This window comes from Aulonocara sp. 'chitande type north' Nkhata Bay, linkage group LG22 (assembly GCF_057382095.1).
Source record: "Aulonocara sp. 'chitande type north' Nkhata Bay isolate Kocher_YH1m ecotype deep benthic linkage group LG22, A_spYH_male_GT1.1, whole genome shotgun sequence".
Taxonomy (NCBI): domain Eukaryota; kingdom Metazoa; phylum Chordata; class Actinopteri; order Cichliformes; family Cichlidae; genus Aulonocara; species Aulonocara sp. 'chitande type north' Nkhata Bay.
In genome coordinates, this window is record NC_141364.1 from 5,920,223 (window position 1) to 5,942,731 (window position 22,509).

A 22,509-nucleotide genomic window follows, 5' to 3' on the forward strand; every position below is an offset into this window, starting at 1 on the left:
GGTCTGTTTAAAGTAGACAGAGCCTGCGCTGAGAATATAACTGACCAATAATCTTTGGCCTTTAAAGGGCGGGGCTAACAGAAGCAACAGTTTTAAAGCCAAATTAACAGGATAACTCAGAGTCGAGGGCAGGGGATAGTAGAACATTATACGCGTGATTATTTTGTGTGTGTGTTTGTGTGATTTGTCTAAGCCAGGAAATTTTTTATTTAAAAAAAAAAAAAAAAAAAAAAAAAAAAAAAGGCCTGCTGATGAAGAGATAGAAAGAAGAAAGGAGGAGATGATAGGAGTGGGAGGGGTTATCACTGCCGGTGTGAGGATGGTAAGGCGGGATTTGGAGGGTCAGGAGGAGGGACGAAACCCGCCCGCCCCCCTCCGGCCCGCACGTCTCCTTTTCCCAGCGAGCTGAGGTCAAATCCAGGAATGTCAGCAGGTGGATCAACCTTCTCCATGCGTCCATCTCTCACTTTCTCAGCTGTCAGTCCTGTCGCTTCTCTCTGCACGTCACTGGAGGTCTCGGTCTTCGAGGTACCGGTACTCAAACGTGAAGCCCTCCTTCTTCCGCTGGCCCCATTTCTCATAGTCAAAGTAAATGTATGTTCCCTAAAACAAGCAAAGAAAACACTAAGTTTGAGGACAAAGAGGAAGGCGGTCAACGCACGACTAAATGTTTGCAGAAACATCCATATCGTTAACATTTTTAAACTCTGCGGCTGAACACACAGATGTGATTCTCACCTGCTCAAACTCATCAGTGATGGTCTTGGGTTCTTCGTGCCTCTGAAACCACATCATGTACTTTGTGTGGAACCTCCACGACTGCTTCTTCAGGGCTTTGGCTGCCAGATACTGGGCCTTAGTGCCCTGCAGAGAGGGAGAGAGGAGAAGACGAGTGCTGAGAAATGAGACTAAATTAGGAGCACGTTTTGGCTCTGAGGAGAAAGAAATCCTCAATTTTACTTGTAATATGATTCATAAATACCTCATGAGCCTAAATTAAATCTGACTTTAGTGTAATCAATTTAGTCTTGACCCTGGACTCCCTAACAGGCCCTTCTTTCATTTAAACTAATCATCTTCATCCTCCAAATTCCGATTCAGCAGATCCAATTATAACCTAAAACAGTCTCACAGAAAGAGTTTGCTGTAAACAACATTTAAGCAGAAACGGACCAACACCGCTTACCTCCAGGTAGTAAAAGATGAAGAAGAGGGTCTCTGTGGAAAGCCTCTGGTAAAACTCTACAGTGTCTGAGTGGGGCGGTGGCACCTGGTGGTGGAAAGGCAGGGTGGGGCAGGGGTTTCTCATCAGGTACTGCCTGTAATACACAGACAGAGAGGGGAGTTAATGGTTTATAAATGAAGAAAATGGCAAGAATTTAGCATAACTTTTTAGATAACACGCTGCATTCCTAAAGTCTTATCTTCAGTATAGAAGGGGGGAGAAACAGAAAAGATGAAAAAAAATTTGTCTTGATCTCATTTTTTTAAACATCTTTACCTAAAAATCAGTTTTTCATCTCAACTATATTAGATGTTTAAGAAAATCCACAATTAAAACTTGTGCTGTCAGAAAAAGGTGAAAGTACTGAAGCACCTCCCTTTAAAACCTTCTATTTGTCAGGGGCAGCCAATCAGAAGACAGGTGGCTTAAAGAGAGGGTGGCCTTAAAAGCAGATGAACTGATGGGCTCTACGAAAGCTCAGATGGATTTTTGTTGAGCCGTGAATCACGTTAAGCTACTCTAGTAGAGCTTGAGAATAAAAATATGGGGCTGAAAATAAGCAGAACAAAATAACCAATTAGGATTTCTTCCATGACCTAAACAACCCTCATCGACAGACTTCACCCATCGTCTCTGCACAGTTAAAAGTGAAGAAGCTCTGTTTTAAGGCTTTTAAAAAAAAATAAATATAAAGAAATGCAAACACTACAAGTGCAAAAATAAAGTAAAGCAACAGGTTGAGATTCCCATTTGTAAACACCAAGTCAAGATGGGCAATCAGAACCACTGACACCGTGACATCAGAAACTACAAACTGGTCGAAATGTAAGAAAAATCAAAGCCTAACATTTATAATGTGTTTAATTGTGAGAATCAGAGTTATTCTCACGGCAGACTCATTTTACCAACATGTGATCTGAAGACCGAGATGTCACATGTTGAGGAACATGTGGGTCGTACGTACACAATGATCTATATAAAGATTTTCCTTCCCTGATGGATTCACAGAAAGTAGGAAAATTCAGCAGTGGGTCACTCTCTCTACCTAAATGCACTTTTCCGAGTATTTTTAGAATGATGACAAACCCAGTTTGTCTGTTTCCATGAAGCTGTGTGCACCGAGGGCGCGCCTAAAATAACAGAGTCCCACAAACGGAGCAGAACAGAAAGTGTGCGAGTGTCTGACTAATGTGAGCACTTCAAATCAAACGTGGAGGAAATGAGCTCTGTGCGTGTAGGAGAAACAAGTGTGTGCATGTAAGCTGAAGGTAAATTATACTTTAAGAAACAGGTGGAACAAACACGTCTGTCACGCTTTTATTACAGAGTCATGTTTTAATCACAACAAGACAAAATCCACGCTCTGGGTGTGTGTGTGTGTGTGTGTGTGTGTGTGTGTGTGTGTGTGCGCGCGCGCGCTCTCATCTGTAAAGCACAACAGGTACTGAGGGACAAGAGGGTTTGAGTGTTTGATTTAAATGTCAATTGTATCTGTGTGGGCTGACTGCATTGTAGATACTGTACCAGTATAATCACTTCTGCAATTATGACTGTGTGTGTACAGGTGGGCTACATTACTGAGCACTCCAGTATCAGACTGTACTACACACAAATCGAATAAAGCAGTGGGGTTTTTATTCCCTGTGCTGCAGTTTCTCCCACTGACTTCAGTTGACTGAATTTTGCTCTTTTAAATATTTTTTACTATTGTTTACACAAAGAGCTGAGGCGCTTTTGTCCAATCTGATCCGTAGATGTTTTGATAGAGTCACTGTGAGGAGATCTTTTAACAACTGTAGTGTATAGTGCTGGTCAAAAGTTAAGTCACTTGTAAATGGGTAAATATGAAATAGATACAGTGATTTATTTATGTTTGGAAAGTGCACAAACATGAATTTCCACAGTTTTGTTGTGCATGTACAATAACAAAGGGTCATTTCATTCTATGCTATGAGTGGAAAACAGTATATGAGGGAAGAAAAGTGCAGCACTAATGAGCCTGAAAGTCAATGTTTGGTATGACCACCTTTATTCAACACAGTGAACTGAATATACTGCACTGGGATGTGTTTGGGATCACTGACATGCTGCAGAACTAAGACATTATCAGTGAGTAACCTTCCAGGTTATATTGCATAGAGGATGCAAATCTGACTTTCTGTATGTACGACTTAGTTCTGCATGACAGAGTCTCCACCATGTTTTACAGATGACTGTAGACACTCACTGTTGTACCGCAGTGAACTACTGAGTCTTCTTAGATTCAGGTAAAGAAATGGGCTTTATTTTATTTTTATTTATTTATTTTACAGCTGACTTGACCCTGGCCTCCTCTGAATTTAAACAGTTGTTTGTTTGTGAAGCTGCCTGTAGTGTGTTGTGTATAACGATGCTTTTTCTGACTGCAGAAAAGGTGGGTGGTAAAAATTTCACTGCACCTGATTCTCTCGGAGTCGGATGGGTGTGGCATATGCGTCCACGCCTGCTCCTGCATGACCTGTTGGTAGCCCTGGTCTTTGGACAGGGGAACCGGGCCCAGCGGACACACCCCCAACGATGGGGGGATGCTGACTTCTGACAGCGAGGGCTGAGGTCCTGATGGGGGGCCTGAAGGGGCCGTAGTGCTGCTGGGGAATATTTCTGAATAGGAAAGAGTGAGGGGAAGTGACGATGAGAGGGATTCGGGTTTTGGAAATGGAGAGAAAGAAAAATGGAGTTGAGTCAGGGATGATAATATCATCAGCAGTTTTTGTTCAGAGGCGGCTGAGAGTGGGAGGTGAGATGACATTTTGTTCCATTAAAACACAGCTTTTCTATTTCTGCTCTATGGTAACCCTCCATCTCTTTTTATCAAGGTGTGTGTGTGTGTGTGTGTGTGTGTCTTACCTGAGGTGAGGTGCAGGGAGGTCACATCTCCCTCGATCCCTGAGCTCATTGCTGCTCGCTCGGCCATGGACTTGAGGCTGCTCAGAGGCTCTTGGGGCTGATGAGGACAGACAAGGAGACACTTGGGAAAAAAGATTCTCCAGGACGTGTGCACAGAGTTATCATACCTGCTTGAACACAGGAACTCGAGTTCCCGCACCACTGATAATGTTGTCATGGAAATCACTTTGACTTCAGTTTTCGGGCTGTTTGGTTTCTCTGCTCCTGTGCCCTCCCTTCCTAAGATGCATGTGACGTAGCGTCAGGCAGCTTGAGGAGTGATTTCAAGATGACATGACGAAACAACAACAAAAATAATGCACTATATGTTCGCAAGTACGTGGATAGCTTGGAGAGTGTCCTTCAATATCATACTGCAATAATGTGATTTACTTTAACTCTTAGATCAGAGATTTTTGTTACTACAAGAAACAAAATCGACTAAAACCACATCCATAGAGAAATTATTGTTCTCGTTTGGTGTGTTGACTGCGGTCAGGTTTTATGTGGTGGACCTAAAGTTGTGTGTACTCGTGTCTGCAGGCACATCCAGGGGGTTCAAAGATACTTTAGATTGGTCTGTAGTGCAGCCATTCAGACTGTTTATGGAGTGCCAAATCATGAAGAATATAAAAAGATCGAAGATGAGTTTTAGTGAAGGAGGTCAGCACTCTAGTATCAAAAAACCTCTTGTTTCTGTACATCCCCTACAAAAGTCCTACTTTACTCTCCATATTTTCTCAGATCATCCAAAATCAGTTGGAGAAACACTGAGTTAGTCTAACATATTCCATAAAAATAAAGTTGAACTTAAAGCCAAAGAAATTAGTACGTTTAGTCACAGGCTAACTTGAGCTCAATTGTGCGTATGCAAAGATACGAAATGGAAGAAATTCACACTGGGCAAATTAAACATTTCAATTTTGGTAAAATATTCACTTCACACTGAGTCTCGAATACCTACCAGCTAAAATGATCCCACAGACTTTTCTCCTGATACTAATAAATATTAAATATTGTCGCCATGGTTCAACTTCACTTTTATGTAAAGACTCTATAAGCTCTGTTACAGATTTACACCGCCTTGAAATTTTATACAACAGGAAGTTTGTATGAAATTCACAGGGCTGCAAATTCTCCAGCAAAAACTGTTGTTTTTGCAAGTTTTCAGTAATTCAGATTTTGCAGCTTTAACATTTCATTCATCAAGAATCAAATGATCTTACTCTTTTTTTTTATATCCCCATGGAAACACTGTATAATTGGAGATCACTTTTGAACTTACAATGATCTGGCACAACATTATGACCACCTCTAATATTCTGTTTGCCCCCCTTCTGCTGCACTGATCCGTCAAAGCACAGACTCAACCCCACCCCTGAGTGTGCTGTGGTATCTGCACCAAAATGTTAGCACCAGTTCCTCCAAGTCCTGTGAGTTGCGAGGTCAGGGATCCATGCATCAGACTTGTTTATCCAGCACATCTCACACTTGTGCAACTGGATTGAGATCTGGGGAATTTGGAGACCAAATCAAGACCTCAAACTTATTGTTCTGCTCTTCAAATCATTCCTGAACCATTTTTTGCTTTGTGGGTGGATGCATTACCCTGCTGAAGATGCCATAGCCATCAGGGAATACAGTTTCCATGAAAGGGTGTGCATGGCCTACAGAAATGCTTAGTTAGGTGGTAAATGTCAAAGTAACATCCACATGGATGGCAGGAACCAAAGTTTCTCAGCAGAACATTTCTCAGAGCATCATACTGCCTCTGCTGGCTTGCCTTCTTTCAAATAGTACATCCTGATGCCAGATGGTCCCCAGGTAAGCACGGCACAAACACGCAGCAATCACAAGATTTAAAAGAAAGCCATTTCATCATACCAGGCCTCCTGTTGCTCGGTGGTCCAGTTCTGATGCTCAAATCTGTACTTTTACCCAATTTTCCTGCTTTTAATACATCAACTCTGAGCACATAGTGTTCCCTTGGTCCCTGATATCCCCACTCACTAACAGGTGCCATGATGAAGGGATAATCAGAGTCATTCACTTCACCTGTCAGGGGTCATTATGTGTGTGATCGGTGTATATTCATACCTCTTTAAAACATTACTGTACCAACCTAACTTGGCAGGTATTTGGTTCCTCCGTGTCGACATTTATTGATTTTTGGCACTGTTCTCTCAGTGTTTGCTGAAATTTGCTTTAAACAGCTCTGTTAATCAACAAACAGCAGTAATGAGACTGTAATCATCTCCCCTTTGGATTTAACTGTTGGCAGAACGAATTAATTAAAGCAAAGGCCATTCTTATTGTGTCTGCATGCAAATTAATAGTCTGTGGAGATTTGGGAGATTAAGTTGCTCTCTTAGCAAACAACACTCAAATCCCAAACTCCCATATCCCCCCAAAACGATTAAAAACATAGCTGTTCACCTTCGTATGTTCAAATGTGTCTCACCTTGATGCTGTCGGAGGACTGCTGTGAGTAGGACATTGGCCCATTCAACAGGTTGCTGCCGCTCACCGTTTTGGCCTCGCTGTAAGAGGCCGGGGATGGAGAGTTGGATGACAAACTCATAGAGCCCAGTAGACTGGGACCAGTGTCCTTACTGGAAATAGGAAACATGGATTTGTTTAGGCTGGGGTCACAGTCAAAAAGGAGCACAAATCTAAAGAAGTTACAGAAAGTCTTGTTTTCCACAAGCAGCAGAAGTTTCGCAATAAAATCCCCTTTGACAAATACTCCTGTGCAGGCCGAAGGTTAAAAGGCTTTTAATTAGAAGTGCATATAGGAAGACTTTAATGCAGTCATTTTAGCTATGGAATCTGAGCGGCTCTAAGGATGCTTTGTACGCGTATTTTTAATCAGACAAATAAGAAATAAAGTCTAACAAAAAGGAGAGGGTAGTGGTGACAGTCAATTTCATTAAAATGCTTCTATAAAAACAATCATGTCCTCTAACCAGCTGCTTTGGCTACTTACGGCTGATTGGCTGTAGAGGTCAAAGATGAGGGTTGGCTGGCACTGTTGAGGGCGGATTGGCTGGCACTGTTGAGGGCGGAGTCTGCTGTGTTGTCTGCTACCACAGCACTGTAACCTGTAATAAAAACATAAATACATAAATGCACTTAGAAATCATCCTCAGGTGTAATTTCTCTCTGAAACTTTATTTCTACAGGTGCTGGAAAAACGCAGACATTAGATACTCACTAGTGCTACCGTTCTGCTTCTGTCGGCTCGGTGGTCGGACAGGGAGCGAATTTCCTCCTACTACTCCACTCCCTGCTGATCCCGAGCTGCCTCCGTTGCTCCCGATGACTCCTACTCCGCTACCTGGGGCTAAACCTCCCACCGAGCTCGGTGACACCAAGGATGAGCCCTGCACCCCTGACTGACTAGAGCCCAAACCCAGAATCCCAGAGCCAACCACGCCCGGCGCTGCACCCAGCAGACCTGTCGAGGATGTCGGCCCGCCGACTGTCATGTTCCCGCTGCCGATGGAGCCTACAGCACTGTTGGTCGTTGCTGTGCTGACTCCACCCAAAGAGCCTGGTAAGCTGGAGCCGACCGCCTGAGCGTAGGGTGCAGGGGTGTTACTGGACAGAAGGCCTGCCATGGTGCCCGTCAGGGATGCCGGCATCCCCGACAGGCCGAGGCCTCCGGACATGGGGCTGGTGGTGACGGCGCCCGAAATGCCTTTCCCCAAAGAGAGGCCCAGGCTAAGGCCCAGGCTGTTGGAGGTTGGCGTGGACCCTGATGGAGCCTGCGGCTGCGAATTTGAAGCACGGAGCTCCTGTGTGCTGGCATTGGGTGGAGAGGCGGCCAGTGAGGCAGGGTGGCTGTTGGTGGAGGTGCTGGAGTTGGAGATAGGAGCTGAGGAGGAGGAAGAGGAGCTAACGGAGTTTTTGGCCTGTTGCTGCTGCGCTGACGGGTGCGGCGGCTGCTGGGTGGCGTTGCTGTAGCTGCCAGCGGAAGTGTTGGTGAGATGACCTGCTGAGTTGCTGTGATGACTGTTGCCCCCAGAGCTACTGCTTCCTCCCCCAGCGATGGTCGCCATAGAGATCATTGAAGATGAGGTCAGTCCCGAGACGGAAGAAGAAGCAGAGGAGGAGGAAGAAGAGGATAACGAAGAGGAGGGATTTCCATTCTTCACAGGCGACTGAAAAATATAAAAAAAATACATGAATTAATTAAAAATTAACCTGATGTCTTAATCAATGACTTTTCAAAGCACTGCTCTTGTTGCTCCATTATCTGATGGACAACAATTGTTTTTTTGCCCAATAACACATCATTGTTTAATTACAGTACAATGAACACTGCTCATTTATCGCTGAGGACAAATCATAAACCAAAGTCAAAGATTCGATTGAACATGAGGGACTGACCCACACAACAATATATTTTAAGGCAGATGAGATAAGTATGCTGTTTGGGGATTTCAGGGAAAAATCTCCATGAAAATTTCAGGCTCATTTGTGGACTTAAAACAGGAAAAGGATAGTGCTTTGTTTCCCCTGCTAGTCATCGATGAAGGAGATAACAAAGAGACTGTGCAACATTTATATATAGCTGTCACCATTGGCTGTATTTAAAAGGTGTAGCCATTATGAAGAATCCTGTTGTCAAGTCTCAACCTAAGTGTTTTTGCCATTGCCATGAAGGCTTTTTTTAACATGTAGAACTAGATGTCTTTTTGCAACCAGAGGGATCGCCCCCTACAGGACATTGGAGAGATTGCAGGTTTAAGCAGACGTCATGTGAGGAGACTCAAAGAATCCTGAATAGAAATCTTTGCAGTAGCAAAGAAGGTGGTTGGCTTAAAATTTAAGTAGTAAAAACAGGCAACATATTAGTACATACTAATTAATGTTGTTGCCCCGGTGCATGACCATAGATGTTTATGACAGTTTCAGCTATGTTGTAGCAAACCTCTCTACTCTTGTGTTTTAGTAAAGATGTAGAAATTTTACACTTTTTGTTTGTGGTGTGTTGAGCAGTGTTGGTGCTCTGGATACTGTGGTTTGAGGTTCTGGCTCTTTCCTAGTTTGTTTAGGATCAGACTGGTTCCAAGATGACTCCAGAGTTGTTAGACCAGAGTCCAGATGGACTTTGGTTTAAGGCATGCACTTACATAGGCTTTACATGCAGTCTATGACGTTCACACTCGTCTGACTATTTACTTAACGAAAATTAACTGATAGCACTTTATGATAATCTCAGAAGGTAATGATGTTCCTGGAGCTTTCGGCACTCCTGCTTTACTGGGAGAGGTTTCGGCATCTTCACACTAACCTGACTAACTTCACTGTCCGTCGAACGTCCCCTCTTCTTATCATCTTCTGAGTTCTCCTGAAAAAAAACCAAAAAAAACACACATGGCATTAGGGCCACAGAGACAAACACCATGGTTGTCATCCTCATATGCGCCAATGCAAATGTGTGTGAAGTGAAAAAAGAAAAGAAGGGGGGGGGGGGGGGGGGGGAGCAGGCAGTAGCAGATTTAAGCTTTGCAGAGCTTTTTGGGTCTCATGTTTTAATTCTTCTGGTTAAAGTATCCATAGCTGTCCATTGCAGTTAAGTAATTAATGCACTTTATATTTAATTTGCATTTACCATCAACAACTTTATACGAGCACATTTTTTCTTCTCAGTCTTGCTTAATTCTTATGCTGCTTATGTGTATGGGAAAATGGAGATCATCTTTCATTTCAGATTTTTGCACTGTGTGCAGAAACATGCAAAGTAAACCTCAATTTAAGAAGCGTGCACTTACATTAACATTAGTCTGTGTACATGTTGGTACATCAGAATCAACCCACTATCTGCAATGTGCATCCTGCCACATTCCCATTCCTGTGTGCATGTTAACACAAAGGTGTGTCACGGAAAAAGCTGTGGAATTTTTCTAAAAATTGGCTGCAGAGCGAGTAACCCTATAAAGACAATCAAAGCACAACGCAAAAATAAAACAAAGTGAACACATACTACAGGTTGAAAGCAACACAGCAGCTACAGCCAAAGTAGAGCGAGTGTATGTATGGGAAGAAGAAAAAACACTGTATGAATATATATATTGCAAGTGCTTTGGCAGAACATAAGAGGCAGACTAAGTGAACAGACTTATCAGTATCACAGCTCTATCATTGCTTAGACGTGTTTATGGTAAAGACAATGTAAGCTGTATTTTATAAGCTGCAGCCGTGACAGTGTTTAACAGGGCAAGTACAGATTTAATGTTTGAGGAGGAGAGGAAAAAAAAAAAAAAAAAAAAAAAAAAAAAAAAAATCACACTGAGGCTCAGACTATGTGCAAAAGGTCAGCAAGTACAAGAGGTGCCCTATTTTAGGATTTTTTTTTATATATGTTTAGCCTTACAGATCAATAAAACCACTGAGGGGGAAAAACAACAACAACAACAACAACATAGGAATAAAGTTTCATATTTGAATCTACATTTTTTACTGGCGATCAGTATCAACTCAGAAATTAAAAAAACCTGATGTTTGATGGTTTTTAAAAACTTTATACCCTCCATGCATCAAGTTCAACAAGTTCTACAATGAATGCTGATGCAATTTTCTGGAGCACTGATTGGTCAGTAGGGGGTGGTTATACATGCGTTGATCTTTTATCTTGCACGTGATCTGCTCTGGAACCGATTAGCTCTGTAGCTTAAGTGAATGCTAATAAAATTAACTACCTCTGGAACACTAAAACTTCCAGATTCTGCTTCGTAGAACAGCCGTCTGTAGTTTGGGACTCCCAGATGTTTTGTTACATTTGACTTTTAGTGCAAACTCTAAGGTAAAGCAAACATCCAAACTTATACTGCGTCTCATTATCATCATGTATGTCTGTGTCGAACAAACTCAACAACTTCTAGAAACCTTCACAGCCGAGTCAGAGCAGCCTACTGAAGACCTTCCTCATCCTTTACATTCCCTTTAATGCCACGGTATAACTTCTCATCAGCAGCGCGGAACAATACCACGCCTTCTATTCAGACAAACGAGCCCTATAATAACTGCTCTCACTACATACTGTGTGTGGGCGGATAGGAAGAACAGATGATATAAAGGCAACGCAACAGAACAATGAGAGCAGATGGCAGGGCACTACAAAAGCTACAAAGGCAATTATCTTTCATTTATATTTTAGATATTGACTCAACTTGAGTGTAACAATCGACTTAATTTCCCTCGATTACCAGTATTACTTCAATAGAACCATTAGTGACAGGTTCAGCAGTCAGTGATGAGATAAAACTGGATGATTATTTTTGGTGGAAAAGCAGCAGGTTAATTTATTCATTTGGATTTTTAAAGTAATTTTAATTGTCATATCACTGGGGACGGGAACATCAAGGATGCAAATAATATGCAGAAAAGCTTGAATGATTGTGAGCAACAAGTGGGGTCCAAATTACTCTTAATCCTTTTTAAATGACTTTAAAAAGCCCTCAGTGTTTTATTTATTAGTGCACAGCTAGCACAGACAAAAGCACACACATAACAGAAGCTTTAGCTAACTCTGGGGAAAGTTCTCTTACTGTAGTGCAAGTAGCAGGCGACGGGGGGATGGGTGAAGATGAGGTGGTGGAGGTGGGTGTGCTGCTGGACTGCTGGAAGATCTCGTCCTCCAAGTGCGAGTGCCCCGGCGGTGAAGTGGCGACCAGCGACTGAGCTGGAGAAAGCAGAGGCAGAGAGGGAGGTCAGTGAAAGTCAAAAGGCCTTTAAGACTTTGGTAGGTTTAAATGTTTAAAGCTGTTTACAAAAAACTGGTTTGGGCCATTTTAATAATATATGATGTATATATGATATAGTCAAAAATGTTAAGATTTTCCATTGGAAGTGACCGGGATTAGAAAGGAGAATATAAAAGGATGAGTTTGGACATGTGCAGAATAGAGACGTTGGATTGACTGGAAGAAGAAAATGCTGAATATGGAGCAGACAGGCAGAAGGAAAAAAGAAAGACCACAGAGAAGATTCATGGATGTAGTGACGGAAAACATGGTTGGTGTGACAGAGGAGGATGCTGGGGATACGGGGAGGATATTACGTGCAACTAGAAAAAGTTGCATTTCCTGTGAAAATGCAGTGTGAATGCCGTGTAGTGGAATCTGAAAAAAAGCAGAACTATCTGCTGAAAAGAGGCGTAGAAGCTTATCTCTTTGGTGAAAACTGCTTTATTTGAAAGGGTGGAGCGAGTGCAAGAGGAAAAGATGTGGGGCAGCAGCCATAGGTAGGATTCGAACCTGCACCATCTGGTCTCAAGGCGGCTACTCATCTCACTAAACCAAACTGGAGCAGAAGAAACTGAAATTTGTGCTGAAAACAGGTGAAAAAGCTGAACTTTCTGCTTAAAGGAGGTGAACTTGTTGAACTCTTTTCTGAAAAGAGGTGAAGAAACTGAAATTTGTGTTGAAAAGACTTTAAAGAAAGAAAAAAAAAAGTTGTACTGTTAGCTGAAGAAATTGTTGCCATAGGTGGGATTTGAACCCGGGCCTCCCGCTCTGAGAACGGGTGCTCATCTCACTGAGCTAAAACACAGCCCACCCGCGGGGAGCTAAATCAGCATAGACACTTGTGATGTGGTCCCATTCATCTCAAGGGGCCAAAAAAAAGGGCATAAAATGCTTAATATTTCAAAAAGTATAAATGTTACGAGCGCCAAAAGATATAGCTGGCATTAGCAGAAAGAGCAGAACAGTTTAAAATCTGAATGGTGAAAATCGGCTGAAAACTGAGGGAGTTTTCAGCCTCACGGCATTCACACAATTACACGTAAACAAATAAAAAGTGTGAATTCAGAAACCAAACCCCGGTTCCTTCTCTACTTACGAATGTCCTCCAAATCCAGATCGTCGTAAAGGAATTCGTTCTCCTCAAAGTCGGGATCCTGCGACGAGTCGATATAATACTCTACGTCATCCTGCGGAAAGTGCAGATAGAAGGGAAAGTTACAAGAAAGTTTCGTATACAACATTTCTTAAACTAATTTTGTGTGTGGCAGTATATAAATAAATTCATCTGATGAAGGTTTACACTTTTTGTATAAATATTTCATTTAGTTGATGGAAAAACAAAGAAAAAGGCCGTAAAACTAATTTTTAGGAAAAGTTTGGCACACTAATTAAATTAGAATAAGTTATTTCTGCAAGTAACACCCGAAGAAGATCTTGTGGACACAAACTGTGCCTTTGTACAAACATTTAGTTGCTGATTCTATGTTTAAAACTGAGAAAAGGACAGAAAACACCAATCACTCTAGCCTCTGACCTTGATCTTCCTGATGGCTTCCACCTGCACAGAGTCGTTGTCCAGCATCCTCAGTATCGTCTCCAGCATCCGGATGTGGTACCGATGCCTCTCAATGAATTTCTTCAGCTCCTCGATCCGGTCCTGCTTCTGTACAACCAAAAATAGGCGAGAAGAAGAAAAACAAAACAGCAATTTAAGTAATGTAAGGAGGCAACACAGGCCCACAATCTACTTTTTAATTTGCTTAAGTCCAAACATTGATTATATCTGTGTTATGAAAATCTCTTAACATGTTTGAGCATGCCAATTCTCTACATTAATTATTTACTGTTGGACTAAAAAAAAAAAAAAAAAAAAAAAAAAAAAAAAGCATACAGCAGCCGGAGCATTTGACAGCTATAAGGCTGTGCGAGCGTAACATGCCGCTACATGTGCACTTTATGGCTTAATGCATCATATAAGCTAGCTCACGCATAACTGCACCTCTTACTTCAATATTTAATATTTCTAAAGCTTCATACATATTCTGGAGCTCTCAGCCATGTATTGCGTTTCTTTGTCCAGAGATAAGTTTAGATAAAACTAACACACCCAGATACCTCTGAGGAATAAAAGAAAAGAGTGCACGAGCAAGCTGGGCTGATGTGATTATAACAACACAGCAGCTGTTAAAACAGGCGGTCAGGACTCTTATGGAAATGTCTGGTGTGGCTGCTGGTGCAGGCAGCCAAGTGTGGCGTGTTAATGTTTCACCTTAGTGCATTTTAACACTGCACCAGAACAGTCAGGAGCATGAACAAGCCTCCAACATACACCTGAACTCTTTGGCCTCTTGTGCCACAGCTACAGTTGTAGTCAGACGTTTATATGTACTTAGAAGCATGAAATTAATGAGATCATCCTTGTACTGTTTTTTCCAGGGTGGCATCATGGTGCAGCACACATCTTTAATGAGTTTAAAAACAATCGGCTGCACAAGTTTGTTTTCTCTAATCCACACAGCCTCAAAGATATGAAGGATTTGTTTGACAGCACTTACTGCATTGAGCAATACTCTGAATGGGAAAATCCAAAACTACCCCATGACGTTCATGTCCATGAGGAGTATGCAGACCACAAGTGTAATTAAGAAACGGTCCAAGCCTGTATACAAGTTTATTTGGCTCTAACATTAATAAAACAAATTGTTTTCTTTTATTTTTTGTTTCCCTATTTTGATCCCAATAAAGCCTTAAAAGACTGAAAATATAATGTATATTGTAATGTTAATCTAAAAAACCAAAAAAAAATAAAAAAAAAATAAAAAATAAGTTGTGAGTTTTGTATGAATTCTTCGGTCCGGCTACAGCAGTCGGCAGCAAATCGTTTTCAATTGTAGATTAAAACACATTTGGTGCTCTGGTAAGTATTTGGGGCAGCAGAACAAAATAAAGAGTGTGTGTGTGTCTGATGTTAATGCAGCAGTGTGTATCGGAGGACTCGAGTTTTTAATAGTTTCTGGACAACAACAGAGCTGGAAGAACACAACACGCTCACAGTGAGAGGAAAAAACATCACCAGAGGTATCCTGTAAATTATAAAATAAAAATAAAATAAAAAACATGTTAAAAATTTTAGTCATGAGCTTCTTTCATCCAAAGAGAACAATAAGAAATATTTATACTGCCAGTACTTCCTCTTTGTGCAGAGTAGCCTGAAACTGATTTTCTGAACATGTCCCTGTCCTCAGATGGCCTCCAATCACTAGATCTCAATCTAATGGAGCTCCCTTCTGGGATGCGGTAGAACGGCAGATTTATATCGGGGATCTGCAGCCAACAAATCTGCAGCAACTGTGTGACGCAATCAATATATGAATCTATGCCATGAAGAATTAGGGCAGTTCTGAAGGCAAGAGAAGGTCCAGCTCAGTATTAGTAAGGACCTATTAAAGTGGCGAGTGGCAACATGTCCTAATAGGAGCCAACTTAGTGGCCTATAAACGTAAGATTTAACCAGAACCCCTCTTTATCTCTGCACACACTTTGTAGCTTGTTTTTTTTTTTTTTTTTTAAATTCATCCTTCTTGCATCTTGAACATTTAAAAATCAAAGTACAAAGCACAACAGAGAGAGAGAGAGACCCTGTGTGAAGATTTTTATACCAAAAGAAATTTTAAGCCTTAAACTTTTGGTCTGAAAACCACAATCTTACAGCAGCAGTACAGTGCAACAGTAACTCTAAAGATCTCTGCTGAGAGAGACGGTCCTACGCTTTTGGCCAGCTAAACTAACCGCACAAGATACAGATAAAAATAAACTCCTCTGGGTCTCATTTATGAAACGTCCACGGCGAAAAATTCGTGCTCACAACTAAATGCGAGGCTAACAAAGTCGGCTGCAAACACTTTGTGACATAACAAAAGTATTTTCTTCAGCATGAGCTATAAACTCAAACATGGAATCTGAAAGTTTTCATGCTTTTTGCAATATCTGCACTGTCATCCACAGGTTTCTCTATAAATGAGATCCCTGAAGAGGACTTGAAACGAAAGCCAAAAGAAGGAAGTCAGGAGAGTTGCCCTTGTCTGGATAGAGACAGAAGATGAATGGAGGACACACTATCTGACCTCTGTAGCAGAGAGGGAGATAAAAGAGGAGAGAGAAAGGCTGCAAGGCTAAGGCCGGCTGACCGAGTGATCTGTGTCAGCTGTAAACAGACGAGGGAGAAGGCTGAGAGAAAAAGAACCTCAGAGGCGAGTAGAGAAGAAAATAATGAATGAATCAGAGATGAGAGCACACACTGACCTCCTTGTCTCCTTTCTTTTTTCTCGTCTGGACTGAGAGAGACTCCACTTCGCTCTCAAACTGGTCCACCTGCATGTTCAGAGTGTCTATCGTATTCTGAGCAAGAAAAGACATTAAAAGTTAACATGGCAGCGGTGTGACAAAACTCAGCTGGTTATTAGACCTTTAACTAGATCGGCTCTTGAAGAAATTTATCATTAAAATCTTTAAATATTTGCTGCCATTGTAAACCTTGGATGACATTAAAAATCAACTCTTTGGCGTTTGGAATCATCGGCTGACGAAACAAACCATGTTTAGATCCAGAAGTGGCTTTTTAATAGTGGAAAAACGGGACTTTCCTTCGCTCGCTTATTAAGTAGGTTCGGATAAGTTTAAAAAAAATTTTTTACCCAGGCTTAACATGTAAAAAACAGCAAGTATTAAACTAAAAAGCCTAATTTTGCTGTTAAGATTACAAAAGGCAAAACAAAAGGAGGAAGTCATTGAGTGTTTAAAATGTGTCGTGCAGCATAAGTTTTTCCATAACGGAGGAATGTTTTGGCAGCCACACCTGAAAATGAGCCACAGCCATCGCTGAAGGATTCCCAAAGCATGGACTAAAATTTAATTAAGCAGGTTTATTACATTAGATTTCATTTATTCAATCAAAATAGATATTTTTGTTCATAAAATGCACAGAAAAAATGTAAAAAGAGATTTCTGGGAACACAAAACACCAACACACACTGTTGGACACCAGCCTTATTCCTCAGCCTCCTAGGAAATATACCTATAGACTCAATTTTAAACTCCTGCATCTCATTCTTGAGTTACTGCATTTACAAACTTGTGTCCACACTGCCTGCCCACCCGGCAGGGTGACAACAATACCCCAAACAGTGTTTGACAACTGAGGGGTAAATAAATAAATAAATACAGGCAACATTGATTTACTGCCTTTATTATAGATGGGCTAATATACATACAAGTTTAGTCCCACCATTCTGAGACTTGGGGGAAATCCCCATTAAGTCTAAGATGAAATAAACAAGTGTATAAACACAAAACCATCAAATTTTGACATTTTTAACCTGACAAATAAGATAAATTATTAATTAACTATGTGATTCGCCGTTTTAACATCTCTGCTCAAAATCAGCCTTTTTACTCTGATGATCAGAATGACGACACATTTTATAGAGCGCCAAACACAAGTACGGTCATGTTTAGAAATGGCTGTCGATTAATGGGAGTCTGTTTTCGTTGAAAGCTGAGACGGCGTTTTGTTTTAATTTTGGTTTTAGTTCCACCTGATTTCACTTTCAGTTCCAGGTTTCGTTGCAAAAGAAAATTAAAAACAATTCAAGCAGAAAACTTCCTCATGAGAGACCCGAGCTGTGACACATGAACTGAGCCGCTGACTCAAAGTAGTTTCTGCGTTTGAGAATAAGAACAGATTTCACCACGGTGTCATTCGACTCGCCTGTTCTGCTTTACAGCAGTGGTTACATTAAATGGGTGATTAGACTTACAGGATTAGAAAGTACTACTCTACACAAATTAATGTGATGCTTGACAGCATTTAGATGACACTAATCTAGAAGAAATACTACTCTTCCCGTCACAAACAAACCATTTCCCATCTTTCGTATGACAACATTTGATTATGAAGCTCACCGTTAGCCACGTGCCGACCTCCTCCTTCTCCCTCTGGGCTGGGTCCACCTTCTGTGCCAGACCGAGCCCTTCTTTAGAGTATGCTTTTGTCTTGGTTTCTCTTTCCACTACCTTGAATCGCTCCATTTGCTGCAAGTAGACAAAGAAATAAATAAGAAGCTGATCAACTTCAGTTTTCAGGGATATATTGATCTTCACAAACATCTAATTGTGCCCCCTTATTTAAACATTACTCCAACTTCAGTTCGATTTTACTTGATTATCATAAAAAAGGTTTAATTGCAGAAAACAAAATCCTAAGAATTCAGATTTAAGACATTTAAAACAATACAAAAATCTGCCATGCCATCATATTTTCACATAAATGTGGAGACAAGTCAACCGTCGGCCCGAATTTTGTTTATCTTTTGTGTTTTAAGGTTAACTCAGGCAAATCATTTACAAAAATTAGGTGACTAAACAGATATGAAGAAATGCCACTGATGCATTCATCACTCAGTCTGTACACAAAATGTCATGCAGCTAATATAGAGCACAAAACTGCAGCGACTCAATCAGACCAGGTATGAGCTAAAGAAACGCCTGCAAGTCCAGATGCAGGGCAAAACAGTACAGCTCGCTGAGGAGCTTAAATGCAGCACCTGGGCGAGTAACTGAGTCTAACTTAGAGGCTTTATCCTAGAAGCAAGAAGCTGCTGCTGTGACAGGATTGTTAGTTCAGCACTGTCACCTTATTGCAATCATCCATAAAATGTGTAGCTAAGCTGTCGAGCTCAGATAAACTGCACAGCGAGTCTTTAACATTACGCTGCTGCTACTCGGCCGTTTTTAAATATCTTTGTTTGTGTTTACACCTCCAGCCACCGGATGGCGCTTCTTTATATATGCTGCTTAAATGAGTGCAGATAAAAGGTGTGCAGCAGTGGTGACAGGTGCTGACTATTAGAGGAAAACACTTGAGACGCTACAGAGATGAGACAACCAGTGGATAGATTTATGCACGTGGAGTAATGTGGTTCTCTTGTTTCATTTCACAACTTCATATGGACACAGTGCCTGAACAAATGGAAATAAATGGAGCTCTGGAACTTTAAACCAGTTTAAATACATGATCATTTGAACTAGACATGAATATTTCATTTTTAAATATGAATTATTATTGACACCCCGAATACAAACCAAAGGTTTGTTCTTATAATTTGTTGAACCCTTTTTCAGGGTTTAGAGTAATCCTCTATAAAAATGCAGGGTTCATAATTTTCCAAACACCTGTCATTATAAAGCACCACAACAGTGAAAACCATCTAAAAATGGCATTACAGTTGTACCTAATAAAGTGACCACTGAGTGTGTAGAACTGCAGAAAATGTCATTTATTCCACTGATTTCTTAAATAATCTGAACACCAACAAAAGCGTTGCTTTAATAAATGTAGTTCTTGAACTCGAAGAGCTCCTGAACGCCTCTTAGCGGCTGATAAATGGGACATATTGTCTGTGACTGAATGTTGTTAAAGTCTCTTCTCTGCCTGCAGCGGTTTCAACACCAACCCTGCATTCACGGCTCTAAACTGCAAGTTCATCTTGGTCACATTTCTGTGTAAACACCCAGTAGGTTGTGAATGATCTTTTGCTGTTGAGGCAACATGTTTCTAACAAGCTCCCTCCGCTTCCTGCAGGACTGTAATTTCAGGTCAACCAACAAAACTGCAGGAAAACTCGAAGAACGTCTAAAAGGGACCTCTGCTGAGTTGCAGAGGTCCCTCATTGTGCAGGCAGGTGGCTCACATTCAGTCCATCTCAAAAGCCCTCATCAAAGGCTCACGTGGCTCCGAGGCCTGGAGGACAGGTGTTAGATAGCGGAGCAGATGAAAATGGGCGCAGCTCTTTAATCTGAGCCAGTAATCTAGGGAATAATTTTGGCAACACGTTCACACCGTTTCTGTTTGTTGTTGAGCTTCTAAAGGCGGCACCGTCTGTGTGCATTTGAAGGTGCGGTGAGAATTTTTACAGCAATAAAAAGGAACATTTAAAACATTTCAAAATGATTTTAAACAGAAATGTAAGATAAAAAAAAATAAACTTCTAGCTCAGCTGGCATTGTAAGCACTTGAAGGCAATGACTAATGGAAAAAAAAAAAAAAAAAAAACAAAACAATCACTAAACTCGAAAAATTTGCAACTTTCCATTTCCACAAACTAACAGGCAATCTGCTATCCGGGAAAACTTTCCTTATCTTCCTCAGTTACAGCCACTGTACTGCAAACAATAAACGGACACTCTGTTAGGACTGAGCCTTGGGGAATCCTGTTTCTGGACAGTGTCTCTCTTTTTTTAAGACATAAGTTTTAAGCACTCCGTAACAACAGCCGCCTCCTCCAGCAGGACGACGCAAAAACAGATCAAAGTCAATTACAAACTCACTGATCCCAATCTGACTGAATATCCTTGGGATACACCACAAGCCTGATCTATAGAGAGACCATCTTGTGACTTACTGGACCCAAAGGATCCATTTCTAAAGAACTGGTGCAGCTTGTGCTGCATTGTCCTCAATGAGAACTTTAAGCAGCATTATTCAGCAAAGACCCAGTAAAGACTGATATCTGTGATTAGGTTATAGTAATTGGTCAGTTCTGCTCCATCCATCTTTTAGAAGGATAAAAATTTACTGACAGAGCTGGAAAAATATAAAAAAGCAAAAATAACTGAAAACAATGAACCGTTTTCTTTAATCCACCCCAAAAAATATAAACATATATAAAATAAAAGCTCAACATTAATTAAAAACATGCACTGTTTTTCATTAGCTCTTAGTGGTAATATTACTGGGGCCAAATATTAGTGGATAACTGCAGGTAAATGGCTCCATAAAGACCACTAACCTAGCACAACTTTCAATTATTTGAGAAAAAAAAAGAAAGAAAACAAATCTCATAAAACTTGTTTATCTGACTTTTTTTTCCAGATTTCAAAACAAATAGTCCTCCAGAGTGTAAACAGGCCCTGGAGGACGTGTCATAATGACCTTCATCCTCAGTTTCTACTTACCGTTTCTATGAGTTTGCGGTTTTCTACTAGCTGCCTTTTGTCTTTGATCTCGTTTGATGCCACCCACGTCTTGATCTGGTCTCGAAGACGCTGAGGGACCAGAAGAAGAAGGCAAAAGAGGGGGGGACATAGCGGGAGAGGAGGGAGAAAGAGACAGAGAGAGACACAGATACATCAGTGAAGTCTGTGATAGGAGCGCAGCCTCCTCTCCAGCAGTCATGGGTGGTGAACATGATGTCTGCATGCAGCAAACAGGCTTGGCGTGAAGTTTGGTCCTCATGACAACACTGAACATTTCAGGCTGAGCAAGATGATATTTAATGCTACAAACACACACCTTTATGTGTGGCAGGTTAAATGATTCAAGTCAGCAAACATCTCAGCCTTCACAGTCCATTTTCAGAGACGTCAGGTTAAGATCAGCAGCTTCTGTCTCACCTGCTCACTGCTGATTGGCCACAAATTAGAACCCATTCACACCTGGTGCTAAAAGGAGTCAGGAGCTGAGTAACGATAGCCCCGCCTTAAACTGAGTGACTTCACAGAAACCACAAAAAAAGAAAAGAAAATCAACTCAATCATTCCCAGAGGCCTGTCTCTCCAGAAAACCTGTGGAAAGGTCACCATGCTGTTATCTAATTTTAAAAGATAATTCTACTTTACTTCTATCTGCTTGTTTTTTTATTGTGGCAGCTGCAGCCCTATCAGTCATGCAAACTTAGAAACGAGGATATCAGGGTAACAAGTCCAAGCTGAATCAGTTTTTACAAAAATCCTTAGAAAATGTGAGTCTGACTGAAAATAAAAGGAGAAATTAGCTGTCCTTATGCTCCCTGCATTTGAAATAGCCACCTGAACACTGGTGCCATCTAATAATGATCTCCTCCTTTCAAGAAATCTACACAAACAAAGTGGAGAGAGCAAAGGAAGTATGGCCCACAGAGTGACAACAAGAGGACAAAATACACTGAACAGTTAATTATAACCCAGAACAAGTGAAAACAGGAGGATATTCCTACGTGCTCTTTGAATTTTTTCCTTAATTTTTGTTTGTGTGCTTGTAAGTGAAAAACTTGAAAGCATGATGAAGCGAGGAGAAGAAACAAGAGAACTAAACAAAACCCGACTGAAGAGGCCAAAAGAGCAAAGAGGTTCCAGCCAATTAGTTATTGTCCGTTTCTGGTCACTTATTAAGGTAAAACAGTCACTGCTATATGTGACTGTGATGCTCTTGGTCCTGTGTTCTTGTCTTCAGGCTGGAAATGAAGCACATTTCACAGAGTGGCATTTTCCTACTTACACTGCCGAGAATAGAAAGTGAACAACATATTTTTCATGTTAAGGCACAATAAACTCAGAAATTCCATTGAAACAAAACAGGTTATGATGTGTCGCTAAGTGTGAACAGAGAATTGTTACTTTCAGATTTGATTTTCACAGTGGGCAGCTTTCTCCACGCCTCCAGAAGTTATTTGAAGTTTCTGTGATTCCATTTTTCGTTACAGGACTTTAACATTACCCCAGTCTGCTTAAAATACACCTCGTTAATCAGTTATCAATAAAGGGAGGGTCTGCGTGGATAATCTTATCAGT

The 22,509-nt window shown here is 41.1% G+C and overlaps 1 protein-coding gene across 2 annotated transcripts in view; it reads right to left on the minus strand.

The window, feature by feature from the left end:
* Nucleotides 1-219: 219 nt before the first annotated feature.
* The window catches only part of LOC147303317 (CCR4-NOT transcription complex subunit 3-like), a 40,095-nt gene continuing 17,805 nt past the window's right edge, over nucleotides 220-22,509 (minus strand). The window contains exons 1-16 of one of the 2 annotated variants that reach the window (XM_086280210.1): nucleotides 21,254-21,522; nucleotides 20,917-21,006; nucleotides 17,866-17,994; nucleotides 16,207-16,302; nucleotides 13,439-13,567; nucleotides 13,001-13,091; nucleotides 11,707-11,840; nucleotides 9,450-9,506; nucleotides 7,365-8,313; nucleotides 7,137-7,251; nucleotides 6,612-6,762; nucleotides 4,112-4,208; nucleotides 3,664-3,865; nucleotides 1,187-1,319; nucleotides 739-864; nucleotides 220-603 (exon numbers count right to left, since the gene is read on the minus strand). In XM_086280210.1, the coding sequence (XP_086136336.1) occupies nucleotides 505-603; nucleotides 739-864; nucleotides 1,187-1,319; nucleotides 3,664-3,865; nucleotides 4,112-4,208; nucleotides 6,612-6,762; nucleotides 7,137-7,251; nucleotides 7,365-8,313; nucleotides 9,450-9,506; nucleotides 11,707-11,840; nucleotides 13,001-13,091; nucleotides 13,439-13,567; nucleotides 16,207-16,302; nucleotides 17,866-17,991 (2,505 nt within the window). In that variant the 5' untranslated portion in view covers nucleotides 17,992-17,994; nucleotides 20,917-21,006; nucleotides 21,254-21,522 and the 3' untranslated portion in view covers nucleotides 220-504. Of the gene's footprint in view, nucleotides 604-738; nucleotides 865-1,186; nucleotides 1,320-3,663; nucleotides 3,866-4,111; nucleotides 4,209-6,611; nucleotides 6,763-7,136; nucleotides 7,252-7,364; nucleotides 8,314-9,449; nucleotides 9,507-11,706; nucleotides 11,841-13,000; nucleotides 13,092-13,438; nucleotides 13,568-16,206; nucleotides 16,303-17,865; nucleotides 17,995-20,916; nucleotides 21,007-21,253; nucleotides 21,523-22,509 lie in introns of those variants that run through there. The other variant, XM_086280209.1, reaches the window with a different exon arrangement.